The sequence below is a fragment of the Ovis aries genome, chromosome 13 (assembly GCF_016772045.2).
Source record: "Ovis aries strain OAR_USU_Benz2616 breed Rambouillet chromosome 13, ARS-UI_Ramb_v3.0, whole genome shotgun sequence".
Taxonomy (NCBI): Eukaryota; Metazoa; Chordata; class Mammalia; order Artiodactyla; family Bovidae; genus Ovis; species Ovis aries.
Genome location: NC_056066.1, coordinates 6,536,806 through 6,552,358, shown reverse-complemented (window position 1 = coordinate 6,552,358; position 15,553 = coordinate 6,536,806). Strand labels below are relative to the sequence as shown.

The following is a 15,553-nucleotide window of genomic DNA, read 5'->3' as shown; positions in this document are numbered from 1 at the left end:
GCATCACATACTATGTTCTATACATTGGTTTAAGTCCTAAAAATATAATGGTGAAGCAGAAAGATATGGGTCCGTGTGTGTGTATGTGGTGTGGCTGCACATGTGTGCAATTCGAACTCAAAGTATCATCTTCATTTTTAATTCTTTGTATTCTTATTTCTGTTCCCTTCACTCCCCTAAAACGCTCTGCTCTGAGCAGCAGCAAGCTCCTGGTAACTGCTAAGCTAATGATTTCTTCTCCCCTCTCACAGCATTTGGATGTTCTGTTGATTCTCCCCCAACCTGAAGCTTTTGCCTTTTTAGTGTTGGTCAGTACACCAGCTCGTGACTTTTTGGATTGCACTAAGTCCATCCTAAAAGAGATCAGCCCTTGGTGTTCATTGGTAGGACTGATGTTGAAGCTGAAACTCCAGTATTTTGGCCACCTGATGTGAAGAGCTGACTCATTTGAAAAGATCCTGATGCTGGGAAAGATTGAGGGCAGGAGAACGGGACGACAGAGGATGAGATGTTTGGATGGCATCACTGACTCAATGGACATGGGTTTGGGTGAACTCCGGGAGTTGGTGATGGACAGGGAGGCCTGGCATGCTGCAGTTCATGGGGTGGCAAAGAGTTGGACACGACTGAGTGACTGAACTGAAATGAACTGAGCTCCATCTGAGCCCAGGTCCTCATCTGTGATTCCTGTATCCACCGACAGATGCAGGCACTTCTGGAGTCTGCTCTTGGCACATGTACTTATATTTGGACAATACTTTCTTCTAACATTGACTTTAGTGATCTCCCCTTGAAGTGAAGTGAAAGTCACTCAGTCCTGTCCAACTCTTTGTGACCCATGGACTGTAGCCCACCAGGCTCCTCTGTCTATGGAATTCTCCAGGCCAGAATACTGGAGTGGGTTGCCATTTCCTTCTCCAGGGGATCTTCCCAACCCAGGGATCAAACCTAGGCCTCCCGAATTGCAGGCAGACTCTTTACCAACCGAGCCATCTGGGAAGCCCCAATCTCCCCTTAGTTCCTCAAATTACAGCAACTCCAGTCTTGCATGTTCTCCTAAGCTCTTGAATTGGATTTTCCTTTTTAAAAATTTTATTGAAGTATAGTTGATTTACAATGTTGTATTAATTTTCTCTACACAGCAGAGTGATTCCGTTATACATATAGATATTGTTTTTCACATTCTTTTCCATTATGGTTTGTCCCAGGATATTGAATATAGTTCCCTCTGCTATACAGTAGGTCCTCACTATTTATCCGTCCTATGTATAATATTGGAACTTTTCCACCAATGGCTCATAGACATGTAATCCCTACATGTCTACAATTTATCTCATTTGATTCCCCTAGTCCTGCTGATGATTTGCTATTCTTTGCCACACATCTTATTTCCTAGTAACTTGGCTCTGCTGTTCTTCACTCCCTAGAGGGCTAGAGACCTCAGATTTTCCTTGATTTCCTGGCCTACATGTGTCCTGCACCCAAATATTTGCCAAGTCTTGGCAGATCCATGCACGCATAATGTCCGTTCCTAGATTTTTTTTGTTTCCATAGCCCTTGACCTCATCATCTTTTGTTTTGCTCAAATAGCTCCAAACATGTGATGACGCGCTGCACCTCCATGCTCCTGCAGCTATCTTTACTAGGTCGTCATCTGGAGCCTCTGTCCTGCACTTGTCATTCTTTACTAGGTGAGTTTATTCTCTCTGGTATTATTATGAGGTGCCTGTTTATAGTACATCCTCTTAGACTTTTTGCCCCAGAGTTTTGCATAGAGCAGATACCTGATAGTGTTTGCTAAACTGCTTTGATTTTTATGAGACAGTTTCATCAACCCCAAACTGACTGATCTGGTTTGGCTCTGATATTATTCATTCATACAGAGATTGAAAAATTTAAGGACAGTAAAATGGTAAAATGGTTTTGAAATCCTTTGCACCTCAGGTAGGATGAGCTTTTACAATAGGTCTGTCTTTGCTGTTGGCTTTCCAGATCTGGCTTATTTGAGTCCTATTTTCTTATGATGGATGTAGTGGCTCTGACCAGTGCCAGGATGTAGGCAATTGCTGCTGAAATAGCACAAGAAATCAGCACCAGCATTTAAGAAGAAGCCAAGAGCAGACGTCTGGCTTTTCAGTCAGTCTTTGCTGTGAAACCGAAACAGCGACTTGACTCAAGTCTTCCCTGGGTTGATTATCTTTTCTCTCTGCTGAGTTGATCACATTGTTGTGCATTGCTGGGACTCCCCCCCACCCCTTTTTTTAAGGTAGTGAGGGTTATTGGTGTCGTTTCCTTACACCATCCAAGAGAAATCCAGGGAAACCCAAGCAAGCTCTGTAAAAGAAGGCGCTCAGACTCCGAGGCCCCATCCCGCTGCTTCTGCTGGGCCGTGGGCACTCACCGTGTCCAGCATCTCCCGGGTGTGTGCTGCTGAGACACAAAACCGAGCCCGCGCTTCTGCAAGGGGCGTAGCTGGAAATCCAACGACCACCACACCGATTTTTCTCTCTAATAGATGTCTTGCAAAAGCCCTAAGGGAAAGATTAAGAAGGAGGTTAACTGAGAGATGACAAAATTCTACTGCAAAAAAAGGAATGTGGCTAATGACTTTATTTTTAAAAAATAAGTAGAAGATAACTGAAGTAATGAAACTTCCGTCAAATACAATTGACCAGGAAATGCGGCAGCCAGTCACTTGATGGCACCCATAACTGTGTGTGTATATTGTGGGACATGGCCCGTTCATTAGACAATGGTGTGTTCAGTCTTCAACACTGAGCAGAAAATGCAGATGGACGTGGACGTGACCTTGACCCTGGATGAACACATTCATATATATGGAAACGTTTTGTCTGTAGAGTTCCTAAGGAATAAAAGCCCTAACACACTTGTAGGACAAGAATAGAGACACAGACTTCGAGCAAGGGCTTGTGGACACAGAGGAAAGGAGAGGGTGTGATGAAGTGAGAGAGTAGCATTGACGTATATACATTACCTTGTGTACAATGGACAGCTAGTGGGAAGCTGCTGTGTACACAAGGAGCCCAGTCCTTGCTCCCTGATGGCTGAGAGGGGTGGGATTGGTGGGGGTGGGGTGGGAGGGGGGCTCAGGAGGAAGGGGATACATGTACACATACGACTGATTCATGTTGTTGTACGTGGAAACTAACACAGCATTGTAAAGAAATTATACTCCAATAAAAAGAACCCTAACACAATGCAACTACATAAGGAAACAATTTGTTAGATGCAAAACTATATGCTTTCAATACTTATTACAGTACTAATAATACAGTGTGGAGATTTTGAGAAGCCTCTACTTCGTGACTGTAATTTCAGAATCAGGATCAGAGGGTCTGCGGGAGACAACCCCAAGCCACGTTCTCTCTCCAGAGACAAGGATTTTATTTTCCATCAAGCCAAAGATATGAAATAGCAAGGGTTTTCTCACTTTTTATGTGTGCCTTCAGGGATAATAAACACATTGGCTGGACTAAGTGGGGATGGGGAGGAGGGTGAGAGGGAAAGAAGTGCGCACTCGCAGAGTCTTTCTCTAGAAGGAGCCTAGAGGCCTAGGTCATAGAATTACAGAGCTCTTTGATATAGAGTAAAACCTTTTAAAGCTACGATTCCTTCCCCTTCACCATTTCTAGCATCTTTTAATTTCAGAGCTGATCTCAGTAATGATTCTAGAATACTGAGCTCTCAAAGTCTGTAAATTTCTTGCACTGAGATCCAACCTCAGGCACAGGTTTGTGCATCCAAGTAAGTGAGTATTTCCCTCTCTGTGCTCATCGCTCCCCACAGGACTCCTTCGTCCCTGAGAAGCTCTGCCCATAAGTGGGGTAAATGTCTCAGATCTTCTAGGCTTAAGCGGCGGTGGTTGTTGTTTAGTTGCCTAGTCGTGTCCGACTCGGTGACCCCAGGGACTGTAGTTTGCCAGATTCCTCTGTCCAGGGGTTTTCCAGGCAAGAATGCTGGAGTGGGTTGCCATTTCCTTCTCCTTTGTGGGTGTCTTATTTTAGGCTGGAAGCTGACAATACTACAGAAACCCTGAGTTTCAAGAAGAATCCTCGATGCAGCCATGGAGAGGAAGGTTGTGGGGTTTCTCCTTCTCCTCCTGTTTAGCTGACAGCTTTTAGGTCTCCTCGTGCAGAAGGTGGGTTGTCAAAGGAAGCAATGGAGATTGCTGGGACCACCAAACACAGCCTCTCTGGCCCCCTGGCTTGGGCAAGGCGAGATTCAGCCTTTGATTTGGAAAGGTTGCAAGGAGATGGAGCTTTCTAACTGAGGAAGTTTGAAAACCAGCCATTCTTTCTCTTTCTTGATCACCCTATGGAAGGCTGCCCACGGAACTGCACAGGATGAGAGCTTGTAATTGTCTGAGAAACAAGTCAAGTGCTTTTATTGCTAGAGTACAAACCACCTGACCCATGATTTCTGGCTGGCTTTTGGGACTCCCCAAAGACCATTTTCACTGTCTGCGCTTTTCTCTTTGTACCAGAGGAAGTGAGTTTTGCCAAAGAATGTAGAGTGAAATATATGACTGCTGATTCATTAGGTTAATCTGAGGCCTCCCTGGAGCATGTCTAGATTTAAAGCTTACAACTTATACAACTAAAGCTAGCCTCCTTCAGTTAATGTATATGATTGTTATGAATGTGAAGCATAATGAGCCTCTGGGTTTGTACTCCCCAAATCAAATTAGAGCTGGCATAGCCCAAAAGAAACTAAACTACTTGAATAAGAAGAATAAAATATTAGCTCTGCACTGCGCACAGCATCAGTGCTTTTTCGGCACCACCATCCTCCAAGCATATGATGAGGCCTGGGGCTGGAAAATGTCAGTCCTCTACCAGATAGGAAATACAATTCTTCTGATTATTTAAGTGAATTTTTATATGAGCAGTGAAATCACATTCTACTCTGCTACCTAGATGAGTCCAGTGGTAGAACTGCAGCAGGACTTTATTCAAAACGATACCTGGCTAGAGCTCATATTTCTATTCTGCAGTGGGGGGAAATGTGGAGAAATCACAATTCTTTAATAAAATCAAAGGTTTTTAAATAAGCAAATGGAAAAAGTGTTCAGACACTGGCTGAGACAACTAACTCCCTGTTTCAAAAGCTTTTCTGCGTATAAACTTTCCATTGAAGGAATATCAGAGAAGAAAACAAGACCAGGGAATGGCTACTCCTGCCAACAATAGATAACATTACCTTTTGGAACTAACCTGGTCTAAGTTTTCTTTAACAACAGAAATAATCAGATTTTTTTGGTGCTAATTGTACAGTCCCCATTGTACTAAACCATGCCCTTTTGATTCACTGATGATGACATTAAAGAGGGTTAAACTATGCTCTGCATTGCTTTAAAGAGATGTGCATTTTCCCCCATGGACTAAAGCTTGAGAGGCTGTGCAGTGCATTGAAAAGAGCTCTGGTTTAGGAGGCAAATGGAACTGACCTGAACTCTGGGCTCTAGTACCTGCAACAGGAATGACACACTGGGGTTTTAGCCTTTTACTGCGGCATTTCTAAACCATTCCCAAGCTAGGCATCCCGCCTTGCTGCAACGGACATGGACTGGCGATTCACTGATAGTATACATGTTAGCCTTCTCCCCAAGAGTCCAAAACTCCATTATACACATATATATGCTTACTTCACTCTGTATAATTGGCTCCAGTTTCATCCATCTCATCAGAACTGATTCAAATGAAGGCTGAGTAATACTCCATTGTGTATATGCAGTGGGATTGCTGGGTCATAAGGTAGTTCTATTTTGCAGATCTTTTCCAGAAGTGGTACCTCATATTTTGCATTAATAATGAGTGATGTTGAGCATCTTTTCATGTGTTTGTTAGCCATCCGTATGTCTTCTTTGGAGAAATGTCTATTTAAATATTTTAAAAAGACATGCATCTTTTCATGTGTTTGTTAGCCATCCGTATGTCTTCTTTGGAGAAATGTCTATTTAGTTCTTTGGCCCATTTTTTGATTGGGTCATTTATTTTCTGGAATTGAGCTGCATAAGTTGCTTGTATATTTTTGAGATTAGTTGTTTGTCAGTTGCTTCATTTGCGTTTATTTTCTCCCATTCAGAAGGCTGTCTTTTCACCTTGCTTATATTTTCCTTTGTTGTGCAGAAGCTTTTAATTTTAATTAGATCCCATTTGTTTATTTTTGCTTTTATTTCCAGAATTCTGGGAGGTGGATCATAGAGGATCCTGCTGTGATTTATGTCTGAGAGTGTTTTGCCTATGTTCTCCTCTAGGAATTTTATAGTTTCTGATCTTACATTTAGATCTTTAATCCATTTTGAGTTTATTTTTGTGTGTGGAGAGGGTGTGGAGAAAGGGAACCCTCCTACCCTGTTGGTGGGAATGCAAACTAGTACAGCCACTATGGAGAACAGTGTGGAGATTCCTCAAAAAATTGCAAATAGAACTACCTTATGACCCAGCAATCCCACTGCTGGGCATATACACTGAGGAAACCAGAATGGAAAGAGACACATGTACCCCAATGTTCATCGCAGCACTGTTTATAATAGCCAGGACATGGAAACAACCTAGATGTCCATCAGCAGATGAATGGATAAGAAAGCTGTGGTACATATACACAATGGAGTATTACTCAGCCGTTAAAAAGAATTCATTTGAATCAGTTCTGATGAGATGGATGAAACTGGAGCCAATTATACAGAGTGAAGTAAGCCAGAAAGAAAAACACCAATACAGTATACTAACACATATATATGGAATTTAGGAAGATGGCAATGACGACCCTGTATGCAAGACAGCAAAAAAGACACAGATGTGTATAACGGACTTTTGGACTCAGAGGAGAGGGAGAGGGTGGGATGATTTGGGAGAATGGGAATTCTAACATGTAAACTATCATGTAAGAATTGAATCGCCAGAGAGATGTTGTGGGGAGGAGGTGGGAGGGGGGTTCATGTTTGGGAACGCATGTAAGAATTAAAGATTTTAAAATTTAAAAATAAAAAACTAAAGAAAAATAAATAAATAAAAAAATAAAAAGACATGCAGCCACAGTGACTCAATGTTACACTCAGCTGAAACTAGTAATAATAATCCTTGTAGCCACAGTAGTAGAAGTCGTTGTAATGATGCTGTCTTCCACTGAGCGAGTGCTTATTCAGTCACTACACTAAGTGCTTTATATGCACTATTGATACTATTAAAAATAACAGCCAACCCTGAGTAGACCCCTGTAAGAGGTGGCGTGCCAAGGCTGATAGCTTCATCTTGCTTAATCTTCAAATGATATTAGGAAATAGGTCCTATGCAATCCCATTTTCTTTTTTTTTTTTAAATTTATGTTTCACTGGAAGATAATTGTCTTATGATGTTGTTCGGTTTCCACTGTAGAACTTGGATCAGCCATAATTACACACGTGTCCCCTCCTCCCCTCTCCCATCCTCAGAGCACCGGACTGAGCTCCCTGTGTTACACAGCAGCTTCCTACTAGCTGTCTGTTTGGCACACGGTAGTGTACACAGGTGACTGTGGCTCTCTCACTTCATCCCACGCTCTCCTTTCCCCTCGGTTTTCACAGTCTTTATTCTTGCCCCACAAATAGCTTCATCAGTACCATTTTTCTAGATTCCATACGCATGTGTTAATGTGTGATATTTTTTATGACTTATTCATTGCTGTATAATAGACACTAGGTTCATCCATCTCATTTCAACTGACTCAAATTTGTTCTTTTTATTGGCTGAATAATATTCCACTGGGCTTCCCTGGTGGCTCAGATGGTAAAGAATCTGCTTGGAATATGGGAGACATGGGTTCGAGCCCTGGGTTGGGAAGATCCCCTGGAGGATGGCATGGAAACCCACTCCAGTATTCTTGCCTGGAGAATCCCTGTGGACAGGGGAGCCTGGCAGGCTACAGTCCATGGGATTGTAAAGAGTCAGACATGACTGAGTGACTTGGCACAATATCCCACTGTATATATGTGCCATAACTTCCTTATCCATTCATCTGTCAGGGGACATCTAGGTTGCTTCCACGTTCTGGCTATTGTGAACTGTGCTGCAGTGAACATCGGGGTACATGCATCATGCGTCTTTTTGAATTGTGATCTTCTCAGGGTATAAAGATGCTCATCGTTGCTCATCATTAGAGAAATGCAAATCAAAACTACCATGAAGTATCCCCTCACACTGGTCAGAATGGCTATCATTAAAAAATCTATAAACAATAAACACTAGAGAGGGTATGAAGAAAAAGGGAACCCTCTTGGACTGTTGGTGGGAACGTAAATTGATACAACCAGTATGGAGAACAGTACGGAAATTCCTTAAAAAGCTAGGAATAAAACTACCATATGACCCAGCAATCCCACCACTGGCCAATATACCCTGATATATCTCATTTTCGGTATGAGAAAAGCGGGGATTCAGAAGTTTGGTTTAATGAGGAAGAGACAGAATGAGAAGACTTTTTCATTCCAAACATCTCATTATACTCTAGAACATAACTTTTCCAGGAAACTCCTTCTCAGTTTTATTTTCATTTTTCACATTAGCTTTGCCAAGTCAGGACTCCTGTTGTATAAAGGAGGAGAGGAACTCTGTCTCATTCTGTCGCCCCGCACTTAAGTGCAGTTTGTCATGGGCTCTTCTCATTAGATGGACTCAACTTCCCATCCTGTTGAGGTTCTAATTCCAGCTTCCATCATCAAATATCAAGCACACTCCCTAACACCACCCTCCAGTATTGTGTAATAAAGCAAGCTTACTTTTGGTGTCTTCATTTGAGCAAATCATAAAGTATTAGATAAGCATGGGCTAAGCGTGGAGTTGGAACATGCCACTTCCCCGGACACTCTGAGTAAATGTGGATTTTTTTCTGTGCCATCCAAGACCAGATGCTAGAGGGCTTTGCAGTATCTGCCGCTTGGAATCACCATTGTCCCCCTCCTCACCCCCGCTGCCATCAGCACAGAGCAGTGTCCTGTGACATCTGCAGCACCCTGTCCTCTGAGCCACCCCAAGCACTGATTTCCTGACCCAGATCCACAAACAAAGGGCTCAGTGGTGGACAACTGTGGTGCATGAGGCAACTCGGGTGGGTGTCATTTGGCCCTGGCGAAATGACATGAGTGGACATTAAAGAAACCATCTTTTAGGAATGTTTAACTCAGTCCTAACCATCATGAGTTTTCAACAAATAGCCCCAGAGCTTCTTTTCTATACTACTTCTAATACTCTGCCAATCAACCTAGACCGTCAGAGAATCGAATAGAAAGTTCCAACAATACGGTTGTGTTAGAGTGGTGTCAGGACCTCCAGAATCTGAGGAACATCTGTTGATAATTACTTTCTCCCATGTGCTGGGTCAGACACACAAATATTTTATATTTAGAAAAGATTTTAATTAAGTTCTTTTAAATCACAGAGTTCATTCATGTCTAGCAGAATGGAGAATGACTCCTGGAGAAACTCATCGACACATATTGAGAAAAAGTCTTTTTTTTCTTGCTTTATGCACTTATTACTGATGTTCAACTTCAGAGTCACAATCATTGGAAAACAACCTGAAGTCGGCTTACAGGAGAGGTATTAAAATTTGGTGTTGGGAGCAAGAGTTTTGGAGCAAGAGCCTAAGTTTGGGTTTGCCTTTTGGTTTTCCTACACTTGATCTTGACTTTGGAAAGCTATTTAACTGCTCTCAGCCTGTTTCCCCACACAGGAGGCTGCCTTCTTTGGAGGATGGCTGTGAGAGTTCAACGGGAGAATGCACAGATCCTGGTCATGTTGCTTTTGAATGCTGGGAGAGAGGGTTTTTTGAGGTTCTCCCCAGGAAAGATCTTAGGGCAGGAGGAAGGGCAGGACCCTTGTTCATTTATAGCTGAGGCCTCAGGCAGCAAGTGGTTTCACCCAATTCACAGAGCGTGGAAATGGTGGGCCGCAGCAGCTGGCTCCCTCCCAAGACCTTGTGACTTCTGAGAAACCGGACAAGTGAGTTTTGAGCTCAGCGTCTTGCTCAAGATGCAGAGCAGCACCTGCACGGAAAGGGTCCCTGGTGTTGGAGTGCCATCTCCATCGGATCACCCTGGGGCTTAGGTGTTATGGTGGGGGTCCGCTGGATACTCACGCTACTTTCGCAGGCATGTAAAGGAGCAGGGGGACCACAGGAGACTCTTCATTGCCATACACAATGAATCCCATTTGGCTTAGTCTCTGTCTGAAGTATCTTGTATTTTTTGCCAGTTGCTGTACTCTCTGCAGCCCTGGAAGGAAATAGGCATGAAATCCATCAATTCCCACCTGGAAGAGGGAAGCAGATGCCAGACTGTCTTGGCAAGTGCTGTTAAGTCTTTCTGCAGGTCTGCATTAAGGGCTGGAGGAGGGTCAGAGTAGGGTGGGCAAAGATCTCCTGGTGGGCAGGTATAGGCACTGATGCCCGGGACCTGCCCTGTGCCTGGAAGACAGGGTCCGGGGGACAGTGCTGCTGGCTACTGCTGCCAACTACAGTCAGGCTAGGCTTCAGGGCAGCAGGGGAGCAGGAAGGGTGTCTCGCCAGAATGAAGGAGGTAAACTATTATTTACTAGGTACCCACCGGGTGTGGAATCTGCCAAGTGCTATAGACGCATTAGTTCAGGGGAAGGGAGTGTGAAACAGAACACCAACCAAGAAGGAGATTGTTGCAAACCTCAACTGTCCCTCTTCTTTTCTGTTATTACTCTTCACCCCTTTCCCCATCCTCGTTCTCCAGGAAGATCCCTGTCCAGCTCTGCCAGTCCTCAGAAAGCAGACCGTGAGGGAGAAAACACCTTGGTTGTTGTACTTTGTTGAGAAAGCTGACCTGGCCCCCCCCAGGCTGGCAACAGCCCGTGGATGAAGGACACGCTTCGCCTAAGGGCAGTTCATTTGGCTGCTGCCCAGGGAGCTGTGAGTGGGTCTCTCATGAGAAGTTTGCCAAAGAGATAATACATATGAATTAGACCAGTAAGACGGTCTTGCTAGTAGAGCACGACTATAAAAAATTTAGAGAGAATCAACAATGGGATTAAAAACAAAAAATGATGGGAATTGAGAGAAAATTGTATTACTGGAATCTGTGAGACAGAGGAAATCACTGGTCAGTGGAAACTAGGGCAGCCCTGAAGTAGAGAAGTGGGCAGTGCAAGGTCAGATAGGAGCAACGAGAGAAAAGAGATAGAAGCAGGCTCCTGGGGGGGAGACGGGCATGAATGAAAGAATCACAAATGAATGTAAAGTTGCAGCTCTGATGAGGGTGGTAACGAACGCCATGTGGTGTTTGAGAGTCCGCAGTGGAGAGCTTAGACCAAGTCTGAGGAAAGCAACGCGTGATGAGTGAGCTGAGATCTGAAAGATAGACAAAGGTTACCAAAATAAAGAGGAGGGAATTCCTCGCCCAGGAAACAGATGCAATGGCCCTGTAGTTTGTAGGCAAAACAGAATGGTTGAGAACCAGCAAGATGTGGTTGAGGGCAGGGCAAGACAGAAGGAACAGTGAGTAGCTTGTCTGAAACACCAGAAGTACAGGGAATTGGAGAATCCAGCATTGAGTGCTTGGGAAGAGGAGCTTAAAAGGGAGACAAAAGCAGGAGCAATCAGGGAGGGAAAAGAAGTCAGGAGAACTGGCGTCCACTGGCGTTACTGATATTGCACTCACGGGTGACTTTCGCGGTGAGGGTTCCTAGCTGGGACTTGGTTTTAAAGACACAGTTACTTGCAGGTATAGTTCACTTTCATTCATATGGGCCTTTAGTTTCCTACCCACCTTCTTGAGACAATAAGCTCTCTCCCCTAAAATTTCAGATTTGCAACGTGAATCCAAGAAAGGGACTTGGAGAGGTGTAGAGCCATTTGCATAAATTCTGTTGCATAGACACAGCCTCTTTTGTGCTTTAAAAAAAAAAAAAAAGAATTGTTTTGGAACATGCTGAAGTGTCTTCTGGTACAGAGAGGAAGCTATCTGAAGGACAGAACTAGAAGTAAAGAAGAAAAATATTTGTCATTACTTTAAAAAAATTTCTTCGTCCATACATTGAAACAGTGTGTGCTTAGGAAGATGAGAACATAGGAGCAAGGGTTTTGTGGATCGGAAAAGAGGGACTGGACTAGGACTTGCTTAAAGAAGGTGATTCAGATACAAATGAACTTATTTACAAAACAGAAACAGACTTGTAAAGAACAGACTTATGGTTACTAAAGGGGAAACATTGGGGGAATAAATCAAGAGCTTGGGATGAATGAACACATACGACTCTACATAAGATGGATAAACAGTGAGGATCCACTATATATTAATGGCACAGGGAACGCCGCTCAATGTTCTGTGATGACCTATGAGAGACGAATCTAAAAACAGATGTATGTATGTACCTGTATACCTAAAACTAACACAGCATTGTAAATCAACTATACATCAGTAAAATAAAAAAAAAAAATAAGAAGGTGTTTCAAATGAAGGCACAGATATACACCCCAGTCTTCAAAATGTATTCCATATGGCTTGTCCCCTTGTATGTGCAGCTCTTCTGTTGATTGTTAGCTGTACAATGAATAGATGAGTTCATCAGGCTGGGTCTGATACTTCCTAAATGACCCCCTCTAGGACTAGATGGATTTCCTGGTCTGGTAGTACCTGAATGACTTATATTGCTTTTCCCAATGGCATTATCTTTGCACTTGCCCGTAATGACTCATCCATCATTGGGCTGCCCCGCTACTTAATCAGCCCCGTCTGTCCTCTCTGCCTTGATTAACCCAAGTAACTGGATCACCAGCTAACGTCGTCACTTTCTGGTTTCTAGATCCTTTGGAGACTTGACCAGATGGATCAGAATATTGATCACAGGGGCAGCTGACTCTTAAGAACTGGATGTTTTATTCTTGCCGTCTTTTCCCTCTTTGAAGCACGCGGCATAGCATGGCAGGCAGGCCATTATGACACACTTTGTGGACACCACTTTTTCTCATGTAGGACTCCTATAGATGGCTTGACGTCTTTTGAGCTGGCCAAGATACAGCTCCTTTCAGTTACTCTATTGCTCACTTCTGAAAATTGGAAACATTCTCCTAGTGTTGGCGGGCCTGGAGGCAGAGAGAAATCTGTACGTATAAAATGCTATTCATCTGCAGGATGTGGGTGATTTGATTAATTATGCTGTACTTTGAGCTTCTTGTTTGAAAAGCACTGTGTCAAAGTAGAAGGAATTTTTGCACTTGTCCTTTCGTACAGGGGTGGGCATGCCAAGATGACATGAAGGCTGGGAGTGGTAGTGGCCTTCCCTTTGCAGCACATAAGGTCCCTAGTGAGATACTTTCTGATTCTCCTTCAACCCATTATAGAGAAGACAGGGGAGGCCCCGCCCAGATAAATAAGTTAGGGGTCAGATCTCTTATGTAGAGTGCTGGAGAGCTTATGCAATTGTGTCATTTTGCTGTATTCTTGGTTCTCTGGAAAAGGAATAAGCTCTGGAGTTAAATGGACTAGGAAACTCCAAACTCCACGTGGACAACTTAAGGCTTTAAAACCTCAGTTTTACCTGGAAAACCTCAGTTTTACCTTATTTCACAGGAAGACTTGGAGCAATAAAGGGGTTAGTGCAGGAACATGCTTAGTACTGTGTCTGGGAAACAGATATTTACAAGGTTAGTTACATTTTTCCATTAGCAGCAGTTCTCAGCAGCCTCAGTGGCACCTTGGAGCATCTAAAGAGTCCCTATGCCCAGACTGTACCCCAGACCAATGAAATCGGCATCTCTGGGAATGAGACCAAGCGTGAGTTTTGGCTTTCACCAGGTGCAGCCAAGGAAACTCAGTGTCTCAGAAACAATGGCCATTACCAGTTCAGCCCCAAGGCCATGGGTGGCTGTGTTTGGCCGTGTCTTGGCTGAGTCATGCTCCTTGGTGGGACATGGGAAAGTAAAAAGATGGGCATTTGTCCTTGCTTCTTGTTTGGCAAGATGACATCCCAGCAGTTATTGAACGCCTGGGGTCTCCAGTGGTACATTTGGGGGGTGACTTGCTCCTGGACAGTTATCAGCTCCAAAATGCTCACTTGACTGGAGATCAACCCACTGTCAACCTCGCCCCTCCCGTGAGGCTGGATAAGGTCATGGATGGACACAATCGGACAGATGACCTGTAGGGTGCCATTCGGCCCACTCGGGTTTCTAGCTCTGCCGACTTGAGGGATGGACTGGGTTTAACCTTCTCTCCAATGCTGTTAAAACAAAAACAGCTGGGGCCGGGGAAGGAAAACAAATAAAACCCTAAGCGTCCCACTACAAAGCCATGCAGTCCCCTAATAAAAACAATCACCAGTGGAGTTTCCAAAAATATGCTTGGGACAACTCCATCTTCAGAGGGCCAGGAGGCACTGTGGACAGAGGACATGCTCAGAATGACCTGTCAGAAGCTAAAGAAGGAAAATTTCTTCTCTGTTGAACCATCGGCTGGCAAGAAAGAGAAAGGCATTTCCCTCTGTAAGGCTCCAGCTCGTTTGCCAGCCAATACCAATGACACTCTCCATTTTCTGTAGACTTTTCGAGCTCGCTGTCTAACAGAGGAAATGTGCATAGACCCAGATGCCGTCGGGGAGACTCATTTTATTATGCCCCAGGTTGCAAAGGGCACATACAGAGACACACATGGCGCTCCTCTCACCAGTGCAGAATACAGACTGGGAGACCTCAAACCTGCTTCTTGGCAGCTGTGCTGGGAAAAGGTGGTTCTTTCCTTTAGAGATGGGTAGAATCTTCCCTTAAAGCCTGTCGCACAATTTAAGAAGTTGATCTTTCTTAACAACCAAATTGATCCTCCAGGGTGCCCGCAGTGGTCTCAGAAGGTCTCCCCTGCCCCTCCGCGCCCACCCCAACTGTCCACGGCCTCCCCTTCCTTCCATTTATTTGTCTGATGCTCACACTAGGCTTCTCCTCCAGGCACAGGGAGGGGCGGGGGCGGGGGTGCTGGGGAGAGACCTTGGAGTAAAATTTCAACGTGGCAGCAGGAACCCAATGTCTGTTATTTTAAGCTCTGGACACCAGACAGGACATTTTGTTTCCAACACACTCTGGGGCAGGGAGATCTCAGGAAAGATCAAGAGGCTACAGAGCAGCAAGAGTCATAAGAATCACATTAGCAGTGACAAGCTTCCCAGTGGGATGGCGAAAACAGGGTTTGGAGTGGTTTGCGGAAAGGAACACACGTTTTTATCAGGCGCTGAAGCGCTCCCTTTTGATGTCCAGATTCCAAGGTTACGGCGTGTTTTATGCTCACATGCACATGTGCCAAGGACTGCCCAGGCCTCTCCATGCCCCCATTAATGCACGCAGGAGTGGGACTGGGCAGGCTAGATGGTTTCATTTCCATGCCTCTACCTCGCCACTTGCGGCTCAAAGACACCGTCAGGGGCTTAATCCACAAAGAGAGGTAAGGATGAACATCCCTTGTGCAGCTACTATGAGCCAGGCACTGTGCTTTGGGGTCCCCTTCACAGACAAGGAGACTGAGGCTGGGAGGTGGCTTTTGCGTTAC

The 15,553-nt window shown here is 44.4% G+C and overlaps 1 protein-coding gene across 1 annotated transcript in view; it reads right to left on the bottom strand.

Moving 5' to 3' along the window:
- Window positions 1–15,553, bottom strand: part of SPTLC3 (serine palmitoyltransferase long chain base subunit 3) — a 142,124-nt gene that overhangs the window by 7,414 nt on the left and 119,157 nt on the right. The window contains exons 10-11 of the mRNA XM_042230421.1: window positions 10,135–10,270; window positions 2,402–2,531 (exon numbers count right to left, since the gene is read on the bottom strand). Of these exons, the coding sequence (XP_042086355.1) occupies window positions 2,402–2,531; window positions 10,135–10,270 (266 nt within the window). The remainder of the gene's footprint in view (window positions 1–2,401; window positions 2,532–10,134; window positions 10,271–15,553) is intronic.